Below are 11,688 nucleotides of genomic sequence, written 5' to 3'. Positions count from 1 at the left end.
TGGACCCTGTGACAAACTGTGGATGGGGCAAGGGAAAGGAGAAATTCATCTTGATGCGCCTTCCCACCAATGTCTGAAAAGCCAGCAACGGGTCGATCGTGCACAGCGGAAAGCGGAGATCTCTCAGCGGGGTCTAACTGCACCAGTGTCTCAAGAGGTTCCACAGACTTTGTGCCTGTCCCTGAATATCTTGTACATTATGAAAAGGAGCGAATTGGCTGTATGCGTAGGTATTTCGTACACAGGGTGACTTCTGTAGTGGGAGTCTTCTAAGTCGGGTGGACGGATGGGAAGTGGCTCTTGATATCGCAGTCAGCGGGTGCATCTTGGAAAAGGGACACCTGTCAGGTACTCGGTACAGACCTCGCGACATTCTCAGAGAAAGCCCATTGATTTGCCATATCCCTCCCAAGGTACGAGTCACTGTTCGGAGCGGGTACTTTGCACTGGCACGACGGGTCTTGGTGCTGCAAGGTGCCATTCTCGGCAGCCCACACGCCTCCCTACCACTTGTCTGCATGGAGAAATGGTCAAGCGGGTACTGGCGAGCCTACCTACTCGGAGCAGGTACCGGGAGTCGACAAGTGTCAGCCAGACGAGGGCACCGAAGGCCCTTGGCAAGCATCGCGGGCGCAGGCGGGTGTGGGTTGTCGGATACGTAGTGTATGTAGTCGGGGGCTTTTTGTAACATGGAAAATAATAAACAGATTCGAATTCCAGAACAGAAATAACCCCTCCCTTAAAGTCTGGGCTGTTACGTTCTTGGTCGATGAGACCATCTCCATGTGGCTGCTGATGCATTTCACAATCACCATCAACCTGGTCTTGCTGCGGGCTTGTCGAAGGTCCTGCACCTCAAGTCAGATGAGCTGAATCAACCGCCTACGCTCTATTGTCAATCTGACCTTCATTCTATTCCCTCAACGCCTCACATAGCAAGACAACCCGCTCCACAGTACTCACTCACTACTGCCAGTCGTTGTCCTCTTTGATGCGCATCCAACACCTTCCTGTCCTGTGACCCCCTTTCTACCATCCTGCTCCGATGTCCCACTCTCGATCGATTTCACCACTGCCCAACAGAGGATGGAACACACCAGGTCTGACTGAGCGCAGCTCAACGCCCAGCGGCTTGTACGCAGGAACCAACAATTACAGCAACAATGACGATCACTGGGCTGCGGCAAAGGCAAAAAGTGCTCAAGTGAGAGGATACCCCAGCATCCAGACCAAAAATGAGGGCTTCTTCCTGCGGTCCAAGCGGAAAATCTCCTCGACGCTGCCCGTCTTCAGTCCCTACACTCCTTTGTCGGCCAACTGGAAAGACCCAGAGAAACTTGGTCGCAGCCGGTGGTACCCAAGAGGCGGTGGGAATCTGGCGAGAATAAAGACTTTTGCTGGCAATGTCTTGAGGAGGTTCAAATTTCTGTTCATAATACTGTCCATTGTCACACTGACGACGGTTATATTGTCCCAGACAAGTGAGTGACGATGCCTCTTTTTCACATGTCTGGTCCAGTCCTAACTTTCTGTTCTAGACGCCCTGTCTAAATACCGTGGTAACTCCCATCTCGGCGGCGGAAGCAAGTTCGTCATTATCCTCGGAGCCAACGAGGGCGGCGGTGTTATGGAATGGAAAGGTCCTAGAGAATGGGCCATTGAGCGTGACAGTGTGAAAAATAAGAAGAGATATTCTGAAAGATGGGGATACATATTAGACATTGCAGACATGAGCACCAAGAAGAGATACGCTCATGAATGGCGTGAGAGCTGGGAAAAGGTTGACCTGATCCGGAATGCAATGGCCAGGTACCCTAAAGCTGAATGGTACGAGGAAGGATTGCCAACGGACTGGGTGTCGTATCACTGACAGTACTGCAGGTTCTGGTGGCTCGACTTGAACACCTTCATCATGGAGCCTTCAATATCTCTACAATCCCACATATTCAACGATCTCGACAAGAGCGTGTACCGCGACATCAATCTCTACAACCCTCTCCACGTCGTCCATCCTCCGGTCACCGACTTCCTTGACCCGGTTGCTCGCTGCCCCACTGGCGACAATCTGACGTCCTCCATCGACATCATCATCCCTCAGGACTGCGATGGTTTCAACCTAGGGTCTTTCTTCGTGCGACGATCTCCATTCACAGACCGGTTACTTGACCTCTGGTGGGACCCTGTCCTCTATGAACAGAAACACATGGAATGGGAACACAAGGAGCAAGATGCATTGGAGCACCTGTATGCCTCGCAGCCATACCTCCGGACACATTTCGCATTCATCCCCCAGCGGAAGATAAATTCCTTCCCCCCTGGTGCATGTGCCCTCCAGCCGGCCCAAGGGCAAGTTGTCGAAGAGGGAAAGCCTCTCCTAGACCCAAGATTCCACTACAACGAGCACGAACGAGACTTCATGGTTAACATGGCCGGATGCGAATGGGGTCGAGATTGCTGGGCGGAAATGTACATGTATCGCGAACTCAGCAACAGACTCAATCGATCAGGTTGGGCAAGGTTCAAAGACCTTGTCAGTGACAAGTGGGCCAAAATCAATCAGAGCTTGTTCAAAGAAACAGTGGCGCCACAAACGGGATGACATTCTCATCATCTTTACCGGCGAGGGGAATGGGCGGTTACCATGAAAGCGCTGAGTTTTTTCTCAGACGCACGAAAACATCGCATATTGGAGTGCCCTCGAACCTCTCGGGGATTTATTCACTCCACTTTTGGGCGCAATATGCCTAAGCTGTTTGGAATGCATCAGATTTCAATGGCTGGGACCCATTGAACGACTGTCAACATTTCACAGTTGAGCACCTTGATTTGTTTAGAGCATAACAGAGGACGAGCAGGATCATGTAACTCGGGTTGACGGAAATCTGTCTCTTTCAACGTGTATACTTAGACGGGCGGGCATTGGGAGGCATTGAGACCTGGACTTTACGGCACAAAATAGATGGGCGGAATTCTCAAAGGGCGGAAAATGTGGCATGGTCCACTATTCCCGCTGTTGTCGGGCACATGCGTCCAGAATCTCTTGTCAGCTGAGCATGGACGAAACCCAGACTAATATAGACACTGGTGGCAAGACCATGATATGTCAATAACATTGTAATCTTGCTGAAGGCTTTGACATGAGGCTTCAGCTTGACCACATTCGCGGTTGCTACATGTTCGGCAGGGATCCTGAACTCTTGCAAAGATAGAATTCGGGACAGGGGTTGGGGGTCTCAGCCTTGCCTGCTCGATTCAGCCTTGTACCAACTAGTAGGCCTTGCGCGACGACAACGTCTCCGTCTCTCTCCCTTCATGTTCTTGGACTCAGTCGTCGCTGTATCGTTCTCTTGATCGAGTCTTTGCGACTGAAAGAATCCCTTTATTTCTATAGCTTTTTGTCCTGCCTGTATGTACCCAGTTTGATGCCCTATTGCCATATCAAGACTGTGTGTGTACGCCTACTCGTCGGTCCCCAGCCACGCCGCCGTTATCGGCACCAACGCGTCCTTGAGCCACGGCGTTTCAAGCGTTATCTTCTCATCCGTGTCAAATCCATGCTCGCCGGGCTGGAGCACCAAGGCGACTTTCTCGGATCCAAACCTTTCTCGCGCCCTTGCCACCCACTTCTCGCTCCCTTCCGCGGGGACCCCGGTGTCGTCGCGGCCGTGGATGATTAGGATGGGCGGCACCTTCTCCGGGCTGACGTGCTCGATTCTTTCGAGTGGGAACAAGATCGTGTCCTCGCCCAGCAGTTTCGTAAACAGACCCTGCTGCACCGCCGAGAGAGCCAGGGGTAGTCTGTTCGGCGGGGTCGCGGAGCTGATGACTCTTCGTTTCGCGCTCTTTGCGTCCTCTTCGACCGCGCGCAGGTGTTCGCCCATGACCTCCTTGGGGATTGTTGGCGCACCCAGCACGACCTTGGGGTAGTCTTTGGTGTAGAAGGGCGACCTCATGTCCAGCATCGGGTACGTGGCGATGGCGGCGGTGGGGACCATCGACCCCTGCTCCTGCTCCTCGCCTCCCAGCGCGCTCTGCACCGAGAGATACCCGCCGGCGCTCTCGCCCGTGGAGAGCACCCTGGCCAGATCGACCTGGACGCCCGGCGCCGCGCCCGCGAGGTACGTCTCGAAGTCGGACCTCAGCCAGGCCCAGAAGTCGTGCAGGTCGGCCATGATCTCAAGGCCCGTCGCCTCAGGCGCGAGCCGGTAGTTGGGCAGCACTAGCACCGCGGCGTGGCGCAGCGCGTACGCCACCAGCCACGCGGGAAACCAGTCCGGGTACAGCGCCGTGCCGGTGATCAGGAAGCCGCCGTGGAACTTGACCATGACTGGCCGAGGCGAAGACGACGGCGACGGCAGGGCCTTGGGGATCAACGTGTAGACACTGATGGCGTGGTTGTCGACGACTTTGTACGTCGTCTCCAGGACGGTGAATGCGGCGTACTTGGGTGAGTCCATTGTGTTTGGTTCGTTTGACAAAATCTTCCTCGAAGGCAATCTCAAGAATCTCCAAAGGACCTGAATCTATCTTTAACTAAAATGCGCTAACGGGGTGTACAGTGCTGACTTGTAGAGACTGTTTGTTCCGTGCTTATGATATATCAAAGTCGCACCTCGTCTTGGCAACTTCTGCCCTGTTTATATAGACAGAGAGAGTGGACACGTGGGTATCGAGATCTAGTGGTTTTGCCGTCTATACCTTCTATACGAGGTACAGAGTATGCAGACTTGAACCCTGGTCGGAATGGATCCACAAGGGAAACAAGAGGGGGGGTGTTAGTAATTCAGCAGGTAATGACCAATACGTATGTATGTCCCCTTAACCCCGTTTCCGCGCGGATGATGGTATATCTCCCTAGTGCACTACGAAGTAGATAGCTCGGTAAGTACAGCCGGGACATAACACAAGTTCCTGAGACTGTCTCGGGATATGGCGTACGGGACACGGCATACCAAGAAGCCGACTCCGAGTCTGTATTGCCTTCTACAAAGGCAATTTACATGTATGGAAAAGGAAAAGATAAGACTGGAGGTTATGGGCATTGTCCTCCGCAACCGGACATAAAGGGGAGCATATACGAGATACATACTCGGTACTCGTAAATAGGGATATACATATTATGTAAGGTGATGAAGTGGGTTCGGAAGTTCAAGGGGTATTCGGGAACATAGTGGGGATCGATAGGAAGTCAAGTCGGGACAATATCCTCCCATTCCTCGCTCTCCCGCTCCAGATTGGGATAGTAATAAGGATACGGAGGTTGGGCGAGACACAATAAAGTCTCCGAGGAACTGAGAACTCGACCTGAAGAATAGGGCTATCTAGGTATGGCACCTACACAGGTTCTTGGTAATACGAGGTACTGGACCGGCGTACCTTATTCAGCAGGTGGCCGAGTGCAACGAGTGCCACCAATGCAGTGCGTGTTATTCGCGGACTGGTAGTTGTCGGGGGCTGCTGCAAGTAGCCACAATGCATTGCCCTTCCTTGGGGTCATCGTGATATTACATGTACTCACACAAGACAAGACAGGACAGAGCAGAGAGATCATGATGGATTCGGCTCAATGAAAAACACATCTTGGAAAAGGTTGCTATGAGGCTAAATGCACACGCACATCGACAATTCCCCTTCTCCTGTGACCACGTAAAGGAGTCAATAACAGAACCCGACTTTTGATACGTAGCAATGCTCGTTGAACCCTTGCAATGATGCACATGCACGGTCGAGGGAGGAATTCCAAACAAGACAACAGCGGTCCTTGTCAAGAAACCGTGTCTCCATCTTTGCTGCTGCCTCGACTGATGACCCTCATCAGCCTCTCGGCGACACTCCCTCTTCTCTCGTGTTCTTTCTCCTTCCCCCTCTCCTTCTCCTCCTTCTTCCTTTGCTTCTCCTGCTCCTTTCGCCTCTTGCGCTCTTCCTTGCTCTCCGGCTCAGGCCACCCAACCTCCCAATAAGGATTCCGGGACCCCATCGGCCCTCCCCACGCGAGAGACTGTAGTCCTCCCGCTCCCCCACGAAGATCCGGTAACATGCCGTTGGACCCAGCATCGACGTATAGCTTGGACTCGGCGAATTCTTTGAGCGCCGCAAGTTCTTCTCGACTGTTGGCGAACCCGTGCGACGCTCTGTATGGCGGTAGCCTCTCCCGTCCGGGATCGGCTGTGGCGGAGTAGGATGGTGGTGATGCCATTCTTCTTTGGTGTACTGATTGTGTGTCAAATGTGTACTCGTTGTTTCGCTCTCAGTGCCCTTGAGATGTGACGAGGGGAAGGAGAGAATTGCTTTGCGTGTAAAATGTCTCTTGACAGTCGACTCTCTGTTGATTGCTTATTGACCGCAAGGAGATGTCAATGGTACAGAAAAAGAAGTGCCAGGTGGAATAGAGCCGGTGAAGTGGAGTTCTTTGCAGATTTTGTGTTGCTGCGGGATAAAGATCCTGGGATGCTCAATATGTATCATGGGGGAGTGTTCGGTGGACCGGGTTAGAGTTTCCAGAATGATATGATGTGAGGACTCAGACTTCAGAATTCAGGCACGAAGACGGCGATATGCGAGACGCAGAGTGTTGAGTCTAGGCGCAGTACGAGTAAGAGGGATCTGGTGACTCGTTGTTTGGGCTGTTTATCCCCATTGGGGCCAACGTCATGGCTGCGTTACCCGATACGCAGGCACAAACTGCGCCCATCTGCGCCATCTGCTTCAAAACTGGGAGAGTCTCATCCTCGTGAATTCACTCCGCGTCACATGCCGCCCGATTCAACACACGCCCAAAGACGCGCAGCATTCATTGGCCGTCTGTCGCCGCGTTCTGGCCCTCCCCCCGCGATGCCATGAATGAACCATTGTCTTGGTATATGCTCTTGGTTGCTTTCAGTTATACACATCACACCATTGCCCGTAATCTTTGGTTCTGTTCACTTCAAGTCTCGTGGTGTGAGAACAGGCAAAGAGAAATGAGAAGACCGCAAAAGAAGCCCGCGCCCAGACTGATCATCGGTGTCGAGACGATCGACCAGCTCTCAGGAGAATTCTTCCGCGAACGAGGTCATCAATGTTTTCCACCCTGCAACCGGGGTAGGTACCGACGCAAGCATCTCGATTTGACCCTGACGCCTGCGGGCTGCTATCTCAAGCTGGGATGCTCGGTCCCACCGCCAAACAAGATGGTAAAAAACCACAATCGCCTCGGCAGATCGATTGGCGTCGGAGACAAGACAAGCATCTGATCAGGCGGGGCAGTGGAGCGTCCGCTAAGACTTCGCTCATGCTTGTGTGCATGTCGACCCTGTTTTGCTCCTGCGACACTGCAAAGACATGGCGGTTCCTTATCTAGCAAATCAATTGCATAAGTCAACGTCAATTGGCTCTCACCGTGGATTCTGCATGGATGGGGTGCATGATGGGGCCAAGCCGACATCGAGTCGCTGGCGCCCTCAATTGTAACCTCGAGACTTCAATGCCGAGCACCCTGAATCAGAGATTCCCCAGGTTTGACGGCTTACTGCGAAACATCTCCACGCGACTCTTTGTGAGGGCAACTAGCTTCAGTACACACGCAACATGTGGACCAGCCCCTACTCAGTGGCCCTCCTGGTAATCATCGTTTGGCTGTCCCTTCAGGTAGCCCAGGCTTTGTACAATGTCCTTCTTCATCCCCTCCGAAATTATCCAGGTCCCCCGGCAGCCCAGGCTTCTGGGTGGTACAAGACCTACATTGAACTGTTTCTGCAGAGGAGTTGGACTGACGTCCTGGTTGAGCTGCATCAACGCTATGGCAAGTTAATCACATTGAGGACGTCAATGGTGCTGACCCGGCCCAAGGGGACGTGATCCGTGTTGCTCCAAATGAGGTATTGATACCTTCTTCCATTCCCCCGGGGTCTGCACTGATATATGAAAGCTGCATTTCTCGAACCCGCAAGCCTATCACGATATCTACAACAATGTCAACCGCTGGGACAAAGACAGGGCGCTGTATGAATGCTTTGGCGAGGATCACTCTTCGTTTGGCTTCCTCAAATACCACGAAGCCAAGCAGCGCAAGGATGTCTTGCAACCGCTCTTCTCCCGACGAAACATCTTACAAATGCAGACCCTTGTCCGCAAGAATGTAAGTAAAGACAGAACTACCGTGAAAGCTGGCTGACTCTCCTGCCATCAAGATGGACCATCTCGCGGACAGGCTTTCAGGGGACTTCGTGGCAGGGAAGTCATCAGACTTATTCTTCGCCTTCAGATGCTTTACCATGGACACCATAACAGGTTTCTGCTTCGCCAAATCTGTGAACGCCATCGATGTACCTGACTATAACGCCCCCATTATTGAAGCTATGGAGGCATCTGGGCCGGCCTTTATCCAATTTAAGCATTTGCCATTGTTCCGGAAATTCGTATTTTCGCTTCCTCCGAATATCGCCATGAAAGCTTCGCCCGAGACAGCAGGCTTGACGCGTTTGCAGGTTATCTTACGAGATCAAGTCGACCAAGTAACGGCCAATCCAAGCATACTCAAGGAGGCTCCTCACCCTACCATCTATCATCGACTGCTTGATCCTGAAGTGCACAAAGGCCAGCCTATCCCGAACAAACAATCGCTCTACGAAGAAGCGCAGGCTTTGATGTTTGGAGGCGGCGACACTGTCGGAAATACCTTGATATTCGGCTTCAACCAGATTCTGCAGCCGTCGAACGAGGAGCTCTACCAATCTCTCCGCGAAGAAATCCGGTCGGTCTGGCCAGATCTTGCTGCCCCACCAAGCTCCTTCGAGGTATTTGAGTCTCTTCCACTACTCACCGCGACCATCAAAGAGTCTCTGCGGGTTGCGCCAGGCGTGGTGTCCCCTCTCCTTCGCGTCGTCCCAGCCAAGGGCGCAACAATTGCTTCTCACCAGATCCCTCCTGGCACGGTCGTCGGCATCTCAGGCATCTTTGTCCATTCCTCTGCGACCATATTCGACAGTCCTGAAAAGTTCATGCCCCAAAGGTGGCTGCGCTCTGGCAATGACCTCGAATCCAATCTGGTGGCCTTCAGTCGCGGTCCGAGGTCGTGTCTGGGCATCAACCTCGCGTGGTGCGAGTTGTACGTCGCCTTTGCCACCATGTTGCGACGGTTCGAGCTTTTGGAGATTGACCCAGATTTCCCGCCCGCCGACCTGAGGTTTCGCGACTCCTTCCTGCCCAATTTTTACGGAGAAAACCATCTCAAAGTGCGGTGCAAACCGGCCACTAAGTGACAAGGTTGAGAGGCTTCAGCGGTGTGTGGGCAGACAGGTGGCTTTGATCACCCTTTGGCAGGAATGTGGCATGCAGCTATGTATAAGGACTGGTAGGGAAACAGAAAAACAGAAAGAGAGAAGAAGAGATTGAAACGATGAAAGCCCATTTTATTTTCCTATTCCATTAGATAGATCACCCGCGAGAAGTCCGTACCACATAGATAGAAGCAACTAGCCCCCTTACTTGAGCAGACCCGTTTCTTTGTCATCAAGCATACGAGTAGAGTCCATATACCGCGTCGTTCTCCCCAGATTACACTGCAATTACAGCCATCCCTCGCGGTGGTATCACCTCACCTCACGTTACCTCCTCCCTCCCTCCCTACCTACCTCCCGGCCTCACCGTACATAAGTATTCTGATCAGAGAGGAGCTGCGTGATCCACTCGTCCAGCCCCGGCATGTACCCGTCGATGATGTAGAACCCGTGCAAGATACCCCTGACCTCGTCCCAGCTTTTCAGGCCCATCTGCCGTGCGTGGCGCGAGAGGGTCGACGCGAACCACCATGTGTCGTTGTCGGCGGCGCCACGGCCGTCAGAGACGGAGGCAGAGACGAAGGCGGAAGCAGAGGATGAGGTGGATGTGGAGGCGTTGTCGTGGCCGTTGCCAGTTCCGGTTCCGGTTCCGGTTTCATTTTCAGTACTATTGCGAGTTCCGTTGTCAAGACCATTTCCCATCCCACCGCTACCGCCGTCCTTACCATGACGATTTCCGCCACTTTTCCCTGCATAATCGCCGTCGGCGGTGTATGGTGAAGCAGCCGGCGGATTGTGCTTCTTCTCCGTCCAGCTGCCGACACAAAGCGCCCAGAGTATGGCGTTGCTGCGATCACCTTGAGGCAATCCCTCGGCGGCGAGATCGCTCTCGTCACCAGACGAGCCACCACTGGCAGCGGAGTCGCGTGTCAGCTTCGCGGCGTGCATGGTCAGCGACAGGGCCGATCGTAGACGCGCGAGGAAATCGCGCGCGTTGACAAAGACAGTCTGCACCGACTCCAGGTTCGTGCGGTTGAACTCGAACATGATGAGAAACGTGAGCGCGAGCACCCGCTGGGTCTGCCAGTAGAGGTTCTCGCGCGCGTCAGGCATCGGCTGTTCCGTGATCGGGTCGAAATTGAGGTGGTGGGACGCCTCGGTCTTCAAGATAAAGTCGACGAGACGGCTGTGCAGGATTGTGCCCTGGATGTGGATCCAGACTTGAACCATGGAGAACAGCTGCTCCCCCGGGTGCGATTCCGCGGGGAGACTGAACATGTGGTCCCCGAGCAGCATTTCGACGAACAGCGAGCGGAGTGGCTCCGCAGAGATGCTGCGATCGAGCCTGCGGAGCATGACCTGCTGATAGGGTTCCAGGTAGGCCTTGGACGGCTCCAGATAGGCTGCGAGCACTTTAGGGACCCATTCCTCTACGTCAAACACGGACAGCGAAAAGCGGAAGACCGACAGCTGCTTGTTTTGGTAGAGGACCCGCAAGAGAAAGCCGAGATCGACAACGCCGCCCTCGCGATCGTATTTCTGCTCGAGCAGCTTGCGCAGCGTGTTGGCGTGGAGCCCCGCTTCGTCCAGATCTCCGGCAATCAGGGCCCCACGGAACAGCATCGAGACGCTATCCAGCACGAGAGATTGGGCTTGGGCGACGCTGCCTTTAACTAGTTCGCGGCGGAGCGCTTTGATGCTTTGGTGCTTTAGCAGGAGCGCCTCGTCCTCCAACCCCTGGTGAGGGCTGACTTTAATCATAAAAGCCACATTGATAAAGAGAAGAGCTCGGGCACTACATTCGAGGCGGAGAGCTAGTACTCCGTCTCGGTATTCCTGATTTTGCAGTGCCTCAATCCGTCGGATGGCGTCCTCCGAGCCCATAAAGGCCGGATAGATCATTGGGAGGTAGCCATGCTTAAAGAAAGTCAAGATCTGGTTGACGCGTGGTGTGACGTGGATCGCGAGACTGTTAAATGGGTCCGAGTTGCCTTTTTGCAGAATCGAAACTAGATTTGGCGACACCAATGCCTGGTTCCATGCAGTCTCGCTCGCACCGGTGGGTTGTGACTCTTCGCCAATATGCTGACGTTGGTGGTTCGCATTGTCTTGGTCGGATAGCTTCAGCTTTCGCCATTTGTGTGATAGTCGCGCCGCGTGAGATCTCGCAGTAGCCTGGTAGAGCTCGCGCTCCCGTTGAGAACTCCCTCGTGCAAGCACAGGCAGGAACGTTATGTCCACCTGGGCCATGTGTTGCGGTGTTGCCGATGGGTAACTTGGTGAACGTCTTCCCAACAAAGCCGACTGCCTCGACCTTCAATTCCTTCGACTCTTCTGGCTGGGATTGAGTCCTTATTACACGCTTTCGGAGCATTCCGCCCCCTTCAATCGGCCTCGTATCCGCCACAGGTTTGCATATGTAATCCTCTGG

At 53.6% G+C, this 11,688-nt stretch overlaps 5 protein-coding genes across 5 annotated transcripts; 2 read left to right on the top strand and 3 right to left on the bottom strand.

Moving 5' to 3' along the window:
- Positions 1–1,045: 1,045 nt before the first annotated feature.
- Positions 1,046–2,599, top strand: AYO21_04407 (hypothetical protein; the record flags this gene model as incomplete). The annotated part of the gene is made up of 3 exons (XM_022654380.1): positions 1,046–1,481; positions 1,539–1,827; positions 1,882–2,599. 3 exons carry the CDS (start codon positions 1,046–1,048, stop codon positions 2,597–2,599), a joined length of 1,443 nt encoding a protein of 480 aa, XP_022513417.1.
- Positions 2,600–3,458: 859 nt separating this feature from the next.
- AYO21_04406 (hypothetical protein) lies at positions 3,459–4,457 on the bottom strand (the record flags this gene model as incomplete). Its single annotated transcript, XM_022654379.1, has 1 exon — positions 3,459–4,457. The coding sequence occupies one exon, from the start codon at positions 4,455–4,457 to the stop codon at positions 3,459–3,461; it is 999 nt and encodes a 332-aa protein (XP_022513416.1).
- Positions 4,458–5,764: 1,307 nt separating this feature from the next.
- AYO21_04405 (hypothetical protein) lies at positions 5,765–6,196 on the bottom strand (the record flags this gene model as incomplete). The annotated part of the gene is made up of 1 exon (XM_022654378.1): positions 5,765–6,196. One exon carries the CDS (start codon positions 6,194–6,196, stop codon positions 5,765–5,767), a length of 432 nt encoding a protein of 143 aa, XP_022513415.1.
- A 1,449-nt stretch (positions 6,197–7,645) lies between these two features.
- Positions 7,646–9,239, top strand: AYO21_04404 (hypothetical protein; the record flags this gene model as incomplete). The annotated part of the gene is made up of 4 exons (XM_022654377.1): positions 7,646–7,706; positions 7,765–7,856; positions 7,907–8,116; positions 8,169–9,239. 4 exons carry the CDS (start codon positions 7,646–7,648, stop codon positions 9,237–9,239), a joined length of 1,434 nt encoding a protein of 477 aa, XP_022513414.1.
- Positions 9,240–9,620: 381 nt separating this feature from the next.
- Positions 9,621–11,507, bottom strand: AYO21_04403 (hypothetical protein; the record flags this gene model as incomplete). Its single annotated transcript, XM_022654376.1, has 1 exon — positions 9,621–11,507. One exon carries the CDS (start codon positions 11,505–11,507, stop codon positions 9,621–9,623), a length of 1,887 nt encoding a protein of 628 aa, XP_022513413.1.
- Positions 11,508–11,688: the final 181 nt, after the last annotated feature.

The sequence above is a fragment of the Fonsecaea monophora genome, assembly GCF_001642475.1.
Source record: "Fonsecaea monophora strain CBS 269.37 chromosome Unknown Scaff24, whole genome shotgun sequence".
Classification (NCBI taxonomy): Eukaryota; Fungi; Ascomycota; class Eurotiomycetes; order Chaetothyriales; family Herpotrichiellaceae; genus Fonsecaea; species Fonsecaea monophora.
Note: the sequence above shows the minus strand (reverse complement) of the source record. Positions and strands in the feature narration are given on the sequence as shown.